This window comes from Xyrauchen texanus, chromosome 18 (genome assembly GCF_025860055.1).
Source record: "Xyrauchen texanus isolate HMW12.3.18 chromosome 18, RBS_HiC_50CHRs, whole genome shotgun sequence".
Classification (NCBI taxonomy): Eukaryota; Metazoa; Chordata; class Actinopteri; order Cypriniformes; family Catostomidae; genus Xyrauchen; species Xyrauchen texanus.
The window spans coordinates 40,782,986-40,794,386 of NC_068293.1; the positions used below are offsets into that span (position 1 = coordinate 40,782,986).

The 11,401-nt window shown below is 35.8% G+C and overlaps 1 protein-coding gene across 1 annotated transcript; it reads left to right on the forward strand.

Annotated features, from left to right (window-relative positions):
* The first annotated feature begins 209 nt into the window (after window positions 1-209).
* cfap210 (cilia and flagella associated protein 210) lies at window positions 210-10,906 on the forward strand. The gene is made up of 9 exons (XM_052148815.1): window positions 210-449; window positions 555-766; window positions 3,024-3,197; window positions 3,294-3,499; window positions 8,127-8,283; window positions 8,378-8,517; window positions 8,716-8,908; window positions 10,240-10,404; window positions 10,501-10,906. Exons 1-9 carry the CDS (start codon window positions 383-385, stop codon window positions 10,852-10,854), a joined length of 1,668 nt encoding a protein of 555 aa, XP_052004775.1. The 5' UTR covers window positions 210-382; the 3' UTR covers window positions 10,855-10,906.
* Window positions 10,907-11,401: the final 495 nt, after the last annotated feature.

The following is an 11,401-nucleotide window of genomic DNA, read 5'->3' on the forward strand; positions in this document are numbered from 1 at the left end:
CTGATTTGAAAAAATGTATATTGTGAAAAGCTCTATAAAAATACATTTAAATCAATTAAATTGCATTACAGTACATGATGTAAAGGCAAACTTTTAACTTTTGGCTTTCGACGTAAAAAGTGGCTAAATCAAGCCAGATGGTTTACAAAGGTTGTTGTCACTTTAAGGATTTGCGTGACGTAACCTACTCCACTGGTAGGCTTGTTGGTGTTGCCAGCGCAACAGTGTAACAAAAGTTCAAAGGGTTGCCGAGCAACACACACTGCTGAGTAAGGAAATGTTGCCAACGTTTGCCAAGTTTGCCGATTTGTGAAGAAATAATATATTACATATTATTATATGCCGGGTCAACAAATGTGAGAAGAAGTAAAACGCAGTTAAAATGTCAACAGCCTCAATTACAGCTGCTGTTGTGCAATATGGTCGGAGAAAAGGCTCGAGCAAACGAGGTGAGTGCGCATACTCAAATAGGAAAATATCAGAAAATATGCAAGGTTATAATGATTAGAGCTTATGGTCAGTTAATATGTTGTCAAATGCATTTTTATATACAGATGTGAATTCGGAGATGGAGAAAACCGAAGTAAGTCATCCCCCAGACATTCGTCAAGTGGCAGTTTTGTCCAAATCGGAATGGCAGCGGATCCAGGACAGTGTGAATGGAGTGAACAAATACAACCGAAGTGTCATTGAAGCAGCTGAACAGCGCGAGGCGCTGCACCTGCGCTCTAAAGAGCTGGTCAAACACTGGTCAAATACCATTGCTGTAAGTATGGGACGGGCTGTATTGGTCTAGGATTGAACATATTTTAGGCAATATTTGGTGAAATCCTTCTGCGACCATCGGGACATTTTTGTCTTTTTTATTTTTGTATTTTCTATCATTTTGGTTGTGTTAATGCCAACGGCATACATTTTGCCAAAGGTGTGTATTTTTGTGGAAATTTCGATATTTCAACCTCATTTCCTATAATATCTTTAATACACTGTGTGAGTTACACTCAGGACCTTCAGGACACAAATGTCCCCATGAAACCCATTAAAACTGCAATATTTGATCCCAGTGCCATTAAATCATAACATCATGAATTCTGTGATATTATGCTTTCATTCTGGAGACCTGGCTTCCTCTAGATTTTCCACCAGATGGTGCCATTTTTCTCATGTTTAGCCTATGGAGCAAAAACATGCTTTTTTCCCATTTTCTGTCTGCTGTATTATAGAGCACTGCAGGTCAATTAAATAAATGATGCATCTAACATTGTGTGGGTGTGTTGGTATGGATGTCAGAGTGTGTAAACAGTGGCATGATGTAAACAAACTGGCATTTAAATGGTTAAAACCCTGAAAATGAATGAATATTTAGTAGTTATGATCAGGACTGATGTTGGTTAAAAAGTCAGTGAAAGTGTAAAATAATCTTAATATATAATATTTTTATGGCAGTTTTTTTTCACGAACATTTTTGTCCTCTTAAGATACTGAGTGTGAGTTTTTTTTTTTTTTTTGCTAATCACTGACATATCCCAGTCTGTGATAATCAAAATAAATAAATAAATTCTCCTTAGCATTTAGTATATGGGAAATAATTAATTTTTTGTGTTTTTTATTCCCATAAAAAACAACAATGGTATTATATAAACAAACTGACATTTAAAGGGTTAAAATCCTGATAATGAATTGATATTTGGTAGTTATGATCAGGACTGATGTTGGTTAAAAAACTAAATTTGTTAAAAGTGGAAAATAATATTAATATATCAATATTATTATGGCAGTTTCATTGACATTTCTGTCCTCTAAGGACCTCTGAGTACATTTTTTAAATTGATGCACAAGGGTCTGCTTATTATTCAACTCTGCTTATTCTCATGCATTGGTTCCCAACAGGTTTTGCTTCAGGACTCAGATTTTAGAGTGGACATCAGTTGGTGATCCACCCAGCAGTACCAAAATCATTTATTGTATAAAGTAAACATAAACGTCCTTAAATCAAACATTGAAACTTATTAAAATAATCAGGAACTGTAATGATAACAAAACACATTTGCAAGATGCATAAACAACAGCAGAAATGCAATTTACCATGTGATACCTTTTAAAAGACCTATTTATTTTTCTGTCCTACAAATGCACAAATATATGGTTAGTTGCATTTTATTACTTGCATTTAGCATCGTTTTTCTGCTGTTCACAGTCTGAACTGCTGCCTATTTTTGCAACCTAGTCTCATTAAATGGATGTTACTTTAACTATATTTCTGCAATGTGACTTTTACGTGCCGAGTTCTACACTCCGCTGCAATTTCCAGGTGAAATAAACTTTAGAGGTGCTACAACAACTGTACTTTTCTTTCACTTTCACAGAAACAATAGCTGAGTATGACTTAATAAACACTTATTTTTCTCACTATTACTCAGACACTGCAATATTATGTTATTGATAGACTTTTACTATGACAAATCATTTGAAAAAACGATACATTTTAACACTTGTATTATAGATCCTCCTATATTTACACACTTATTCCAGCTTGCGCGGTATCTTACTTGATAGTTTGAACAAGTCAAACACGCAAGCTGACGTGTCAGATGAAAATCTCATCGAAGTGATACATATTGATGTGGTTTCTCCAGAAAATGTGCTTTTCATTTTGCTTTATTTTTTTTTTCTTGCTTTTTTTGGACACTATCTCTTAGATTAAGGTGTTGATTTAGGGTAGGGGTGTCTGTTTTGTTTACCTATCATATATCTTTTAGAACACTATTGGTTAGGTTTAGGTTAAAGTTTAAGGTTAGGGAGGTACGTTTTGCTCATTAAAATCTCCATCTAAAATTCACCATGTCTGATTAATACATCATTCCATTCGTTTTGGTGCCCCCCGCTGGACATTTCACTAGGAACCTGCAGTGAAACGTGTAATAATTCACATCAATTCCTTTTGTAAAAATGTTTCCATGGTCATGTAATATTAATGAGATCAGGCAGCATTTTTAAGAACCAATGAACTTGTATCCTTACAGGGACAGCGGCAAAAGAAGCTAGAGGCGAAAAAAGTTCGAGAGGCAATTGAAGAAGTGGAGAGGAAGCAAATTGACATAGAAGAAGTGAAATACCAGGCCCAGATGCGGAAGGAGGCCATTGAGAAAGCAAAAACCCTGCAGTACTACCAGACTGACAGAGTGAAAGGATTCCATGTTGGTGTCACATTATTTCATCACAAATCTGTTTTGAGTGCTAAGTGTTATCAAGACATTTACATCTTTTAGTTTTTCCTCCTTGTGTTTCTTCAGAGTGCCCTGATGTTGGCAGAGGTTCTGAAGGAAAGGGAAGCTCAGATTGAACTGAAACACTGGAAGCAGAATACCAGCAAAGACGTGGACAGAGAGGTCTTGGCAGCAATGGCTCGCAGAGATGAGCAGGCCCTCCAGCAAGAGCAGCAGAAAGCCCTGCAGAGGAAACAAGAACAACTGGCGATTGCTGAGAGCTTGAAAAATCAGTGAGGAAAAACTATATAACATTTAACTTTGAAGGTTGCACCAGCTATACTTAAGTTACAATGTAGCCTAGTTGCGGTGTAAATGGACACTAAGTCACAATTTACACACTACTAAATATTTGAGCATTGCAACATTAAAATCGTTAATGGACGTAACATATGTATAAACTAAATATTTACGGAAACCTCTGACCAGGAGTAACAGTTAGGATAAAAAATCAGATGCACTTAATGACATCAATGAGCTCATGTTTTGCACAACAGACTTCAATCCTTTAGATATATACTGTATGATGATGTTGATATTTATATTAATTTATATTTATGAGAAAGAGCATTATTTATATATATATATATATAAAATCTTAGTGGCTATTCGGCATTAGCATTAGTGTTTTGGGAGAAAATAAAATGAAAGGACACTTTTACCCCACGGAGACTTTAGCCGTGTTTTACCCAATTTATCTATTGCCCCTTATTAATTTTAGATAGTTCCTGAGTAACATTATTTACAAAGGCAAAATACACTTTTTATTAAATCTACTTTTATTTCGTGTTGTATTTCAATGGGAAAATACTGTAATTTATTACAGCTGACAGTCACGTGAGCAAACAAGGTATAAACATCAACCGTAACCAGATTAGACTGAAATTCACAGCTTTTTAACACTTCTGTGTTCAAATTTGAAGGCGCTTCTTGGATCAATAAAGGAAAATGTAAATTATGCGACTACGCATTATTTTATGGAATGCTTATGACCTACTAGTTAAGTCTTGCCTTAGGTGAGGCAAGATTAAGTGAGACCTTACGCACAGCTGGTGCAACCCTACCCTGATTTGGTAGAGCTGGTGTTGACAAGTCACACATACTGTATAACAGTGCATAACATACTACCAATGTCTGCAGAGCCACTAAACTCATACTAAGCCCTAGAATACAATATGATAGAATAGAGCAGAATAGAATAGAATAGAGAAAAAACAGAGGAGAATAGAATAGGATAGAGCAGAAGAGAGATGAGTAGAATAGAGCAGCACATACTAGAGCAGAATAGAGTAGCGCAAAGTAAAATAGAAAAGAATAGAGTAGAACAGAGTAGAGTAGAGCAGAATAGAATAGAGTAAAATAAAAAAAAGCAGAATATAATAGAATAGAGCAAATTAGATCAGAATAGAATAGAGCCGAATATAGTCAAGTAGAATAGCACAGAGTGGAATAGAATACAATAGAGCAGAACAGAATAGTGCTGAATAGAATAGAACCGAATAGAGATAAATAGAGAAGAGCAGAATAGAATAGAGCTAATTAAAACAGAATAGAATAGAGCAGTATTGAATGGAATAGATCTGAATAGAGCAGAATAGAATAGAGTAAAATAGATCAGCATAGAATAGAGCATAATAGAATAGAGTACAATATAATAGAGCAGAATAGAATAGAGTAAAATAGATCAGCATAGAATAGAACATAATAGAATAGAATAGAGCATAATAGAATAGAGTACAATATAATAGAGCAGAATAGAATAGAGTAGAGCAGCATAGAATAGAGTTTAGCAGAACAGAATAGAGTTGAGCAGAATAAAGGAAAGGAAAATAGAATAGAATAGAACAGAACAGAATAGATCAAATGTTAGATAACCAATTAAAAGCATTTTTGCACCCACCTGTTTAAGGTGTTGCAAGTGATTTTAGCTTTTTTGGACATTACATTAGACTATCCATTAATTAAGCCACACCCCCTTTCCAAAACCAAAACCCTGCACTCCAGAGACATGTCGCACCCACAAACACACTTGAGACATTTGTGTTGGAGCAGATGGAGGAGGGAGGTTCTCCCTGGGCATTTCACCATCTGAGTGTTTCGCGGGAGCTGGAACCATACCAGCACATTATAAGAGCATACAGTGCATTCAGAAACCATTCAGAAGTTAATTTTCTTCACATTTTGTTATGTTGCAGCCGTTTGCTAAAATGCTTTAAATGATTATTTTTTTCACATCAATCTGCACTACATACCTTATAATGACAAAGCAAAAACCAGATTTTTTATAACTTTGCAAATTTATTAAAAAGAAAAAACTAAAATATCACATTAACATAAGTATTCAGACCCTTAACTCAGTACTTAGTTGAAGCACCTTTGGCAGCGATTACAGCCTCAAGTCTTTTTGGGTATGATGCGACTAGCTTTGCACACCTGGATTTGGGGTTTTTCTGCCATTCTTCTCTACAGATCCTCTCAAGCTCTGTCAGGTTGGATGAGGACCATCAGTGGACAGCCATTTTCAGGTCTCGCCAGAGATGTTCTTTATGACTTGTACTTTATTGGGTTTTCAAATGACATAATGCACACACACACACAGAAAGAAACAAAAAGACTATGTAATTGTTTCATTGGCCATTAATACTCTATTTTACATCTCAATCAATTATTACTATTTACTGCAAATTGAAAAAGTCTAGACATGTTCCCCATTTATAAGTCTCTCGTAAGCTGCCACCTGTCCCAATTCAGAGAGCCACTCACGAGAGGATGGCTTTCCATGAGACTTCTAACTTCTTAAAATGATTTGTCTGCCCAGCATCATACAGCTGTGAATCCACTGTGCTTCAGCTGTCCTGATGTGACTTAAAGACCGAGGATCACCAAGAATATACAAACTGGGACACAAGTCAGACTGGGCCTGTGATATCTCAACAATATAATCATAATCTCTCTCCAAAAATATAGAGCATGCTTTTTATGTGTCTTGCACTGAGGAGAGGTTTCCGTCTGGCCACTCTGCCATAAAGCACAGATCGGTGGAGTGCTGCAGTGATGGTTGTCCTTCTGCAAGTTTCTCCCATCTCCACACATGATCTCAAGAGCTCAACCAGCGTGACCATCGGGTTCTTGTTCACCTCTCTTACCAAGGCCCTTCTCCCCATATTGCTCAGTTTGGCCGAGTGGCCAGCTCTAGGAATAGTCCTGGTTGTTTCAAACATCTTCTTAGCCTTGGAGGCTACTGTGCTCTTGGGAAACTTCAATGCAGCTGAAATTATTTTGTAGCCTTCCCCAGATCTATGCCTTGTCACAATCCTGTCTCTGAGCTCTGCAGGCAGTTCCTTTGACCTCGTGGCTTGGTTTTTGCTCTGATATACATTTTCAGCTGTAAGATCTTATATAGACAGGTGTGTGCCTTTCCAAATCATGTCCAGTCAATTGAATTACAAGAGATGATCTGCAATCTGATAGTAAACTATTCATGTTTTTATTTCATGACTTATATAAGAGGAAAGACACAGACGTTAATTAAGCTGTAGTAAAGAATTAAATGCAAGAATGATTCATCAATGAACGAACTCTACTTAGAATACAAGCTGACTTCATCGTCTTTTTACAAATCAGTTCAATATGACATTTCCATGTTAATTTATTATCTACTATCACTCCTAGAAATTATTTCAATGTTGTCTATGAATAATTCGGCTTTATCTTTTAAGTACTTTTTATTATTATTACAAAATGTAAAATGTGATATTTTTTTTTTATATTAAGAGAAAGTTTGCTTGTCTGAAACCATTTGGATATAAATGATAACTCTTTGTTTACTTCAGTTAGAATGAGTGTAATAAAACGTTCATGTGAAACAACAAGACGTGTCATCAGCAAATAAAAGAGGAAGTACATTATTGCAGACCCTATGTAAGTCATTCATATAAATAAAAAACAATAGAGGTCCAAGGATGGATCCCTGAGGAACTCCGTAAAGTATAGATACATACTGTTCTCTGTCCTTTATATAATCAACCAGCCATTGAAAAAGCCATATATTTGCAGATTTGTAATTAGGATGTTGTGATCAACAGTGTCAAAGGCCTTTGACAAGTCTAAAAATATACCAAGAGAGATTTTTGTGTTATTTAAGGCTGTGGAGATTTGATGAACAAGCTGCAGTTGACATTTGTTTTCCGAAATCCGTATTGGTGGCAATACAGTATGTTGCTCTCATCCATATGTTTTTTTTTATTCTTGAATATACTAGTTTTTCAAGACCTTTTGAAAAGCATGGTAAAATAGATATAGGGCTATAGTCAGTAAATATGCTGGTATCACCTGTTTTAAACAGCGGTCACTTTATATAATACCAGTTTTAAGAGGTAAAGTAAAAATATAAGTAAGGAGCTTAAAGATAGAGAGAACGATTTTCTTTACAAGGCTGGATCTTATTAAATCATTTCCTGCAGAGGAGTCTTTCATTTCCAGTATAGTGTCATCTTCTTTGGAGGTAGGAGAGTCAAACATGCTTATGCAAGGATACTGCTCCTTGATGAGGGATTCAGCTCTATTTTCAATATTCCTAGCCAAAGAAGGACCGATATTAAATTATTATAATTTTTTATTTTTTTTATATCAGAACAACTAGTAGCCTACAATTGCTCATACGTAGGATAACTGAAATTGAATATGAATTAGGTTCCAAGTAGATTTTATATTAATATGGGATTTTTCAAATGTATAGAATTAATGAATATATATCATCAATGGAATGTTTAATTATAATTTGATCAAAGGAAAATCGATAGGTCATAAAAAGATAGGTCAACGGGTAATAGAGGTGTCTGACGTTTCACACTTTATTAGGGTGAAGGATCAGGAATTGAAGAAAGAACAGGAGAAACAGGATATCAAACGGGAGGCGGAAGAAGTGGAGCGACTCAGAGAGCTTCATCTTTGGGAGCAATACATGAAAGAGCAGAAGCACCAGGAAGAGAAGAGAAACATAATGAAAGCTCATCATGTAAGACACTCACATGCAAACTGATAATGTACAACAACAGCAGATAGACTGTTCTGAACTAATGATGCTGTTTCTCAATTCTTGCTTCTGTCAGGAGCATTTGACCATCAGAGAACTCCTAAGAGCATCAGAGGCCCAGAGACAGACAGAAGAGGAGGAGAAACGCATTCAGATGGCCAGCCATAAAGACAAAGTTATGAAAATGAGGAAAGAAAAGCAGGAGGAAGTGTTTAGGTATTGTATATCACAGTGACAATCACAACAGCAACACATGGTAAATATTTCCAGTGGGCAATGTCAGAAATGTACTTTTTTATGAGGGTTAGGCCTTTACGGGGACTTTTATCTATTTATGACATAATGTCAAGTTTGTTCACTGCTTGCTTTGTCTCAGCAGAGGGTTTGTATTTGCCATGTTTGTTTTTGCTTTAGAGACCTCCAGAGACACAGGCAGGCTATTTTTGAGAAATTAGCAGCACAGAAGCAGGAACAGATCAGCAATGAAGAAGAGATTATCGCCAAAGCAGTCTCCGAGCGTGAGGCAAGACTAGCTCGAGAACAACGTGAAAAGGAGGAGAAACATGCAGCCATGTTGAACTCGATCGCCACACACAGGGAGGCCATGGTAAGTAATCTAATCTTCCCATTGCGTAATTAATTAAAAACTTGCATAAAGGGATACTTCACCCAAATTGAAAATTCTCTCATCATTTACTCACCCTTATTTACTCATCCCAGATGTGTATGACTTTCTGTGTATTTCTATCTGCTGAACACAAAGATGTTTTTTAGAAGAATATCTCAGCTCTGTAGGTTTATACAATGCATGTGAATGGGTGCCAACATTTTGAAGCTCCAAAATCCACAAAAGAGCAACATAAAAGTACTCCAGATGACTCTGGTGGTTAAATCCATATCTTCAGAAGCAATTTGATAGGTGTGGGTGAGAACCAGATCAATATTTTTTCTACCATAAATTCTAGAGGTAGATCGATATATCTGTTTTATGATTAATTGGTGCCAATAGTCGCATTTAGGAACTATCGTTATTGGCAAAAATCTGTGCCGATGGTTTGCGATCATTTTTCCATAATTTCTTCATTTCAAAATAAGAGTCCCCAGTGTATTTCAGGCTTGAATTATGCATGAAATCTGAAATTTTTATGGTTATTTTTGGGATTTTGGTTGAACAATAAACTGCATCTGAGATTTTATTCATTTAAGTCATATTAATGAAAGAATAATATTTTTTTTGACATTCTAAAAATCTATTTTAAAAACTATTGGCTGATTAAACCTTGGTTATTATATTGGCAAAATCCACTATTGGTTGACCTCTAATAAATTCCCCTCCCTGCTCAGTCAATCTCCACTTCACTTTCACTTTTCCATTCTTCTTCTTCTGTTTTTGGTGATTCAGATTCTTTGTGCATATCAACCCCTACTGGGCAGGATGAGAATTTATGATTTAAAATGACTTAAAAATGTTTCTCAACCACACCTATCATATTGTTTCTAAAGATATTCATTTAACCATTGGAGTTATATGGATGACTTTTATGCTCCCTCTGTGTGGATTTTGGAGCTTCAAAATGTTGGCACCCCTTCACTTACATTGTGAGGAACTACAGAGCTGAAATATTCTTCTAAAAATCTTAATTTCTGTTCTGCAGAAGATAGAATGTTATACACATCTGGGAGAAGGAAATCATGAGAGAATTTTGGGTGAACTATCCCTTTAAACAGGAAATGCTTTGAGTAGCATAATGGACAGGAAACTCTTTTATACTCTTTTCCCATTTAAGTGGGTGGAATCATACATGTTTTATTTAATTCTCCCCCTGAGGTATCTGTTTAATCATGGGGAAACATTTGTAAATTTACTTGCAATTTTTTCAGTGTAGATAATTAGAAATACACTTGAAATAAGCATATTTTTCCTAATCCCCATGCTAGAGGAAAGAACAGGAACTAAAGGCGGAGGAGGAAAAACAGAAAGCTCTAGAGATGCTCAATGCTAAGAAGGAAGCAGACAGAATCTTCATGGAGAAGAAAGAGCTTCAAGCTCAAAGAGCCAGAGAAGAAGGAAAAACATTACAGGACATCTACATACATGATATGGTGGGTATGGCTCTTCATTTTTTTAGCTAGTGTGTAACTGTGTTTATATTCCGCACTGAACACCCTAATACTGATTGCAACATTGGTTTTGTGAAGGCTGGAAAACGTGCAAGGGATAACCACTCGAAAAAAGAACAGCAGGACTTTTTGGCGAGAAACGCCGCTATCATCCTCGAGGAGGAAAACCAGTTCCAGAATTATGCCAAACAGGTCATCGAAACAGCCGAGAAGGCAGGGAGACAAACCTACCCGCTCCTCAAGGCTGCCAGAGAGGGAATTGGTGGGGGCTTGGGGCCAACATTCGGTGGACTCAGACCGAGTTATCTAGTCCATGATGAGTCTGGTGTTCAGATGCCCACTTATGTAAACAGCACCACTCAAAATATAAAAGAACTAAATCAGACCATTGACATCATACGGTCCAAGAAAAGACTAGGATTTACCTGGTAAAACTTTAAAACATCTAGTTGTTAATACTCACACTTGTGGTATCAATAAAGATTCTTTGCAAAAGAAGGGTGAATGTTTGAGCTTTCATTAAAACATTGTTTGTTTTTAAATGACAAAACTGTTATATGTTGAATATCTTTATACAGAGGACATACTAATCTGAACATTTATACAGTAAGTGTGTTTAGAGATATTTTGAAGAAGATGTATAGTTATTTCAGAGGAGAACCTACCAGTTTATAAATAAAGAAGTATTCTTCCTACAATCTTAAGTGATAGTTAAAACCAACTAAATCAAATATAGTGAAATAAAAGTAATTTTGGTTTAATCAAATGTATCTCAATACATCTTGGATCAGTGAAAACTCAATTTTAGAGATGTTAGCATAACATAACAAGATTTCTTACAATAATAATAATATAAAATTTATGTACATAGACTTTTGAAAGAATAAGCGCAGTTAAGTTTATGATTTAAAAAATATTTTTTTTCAAATTGCACTGGTGTTGCATAAAGAACATCCAATATAAGCAAAAATATAGCACA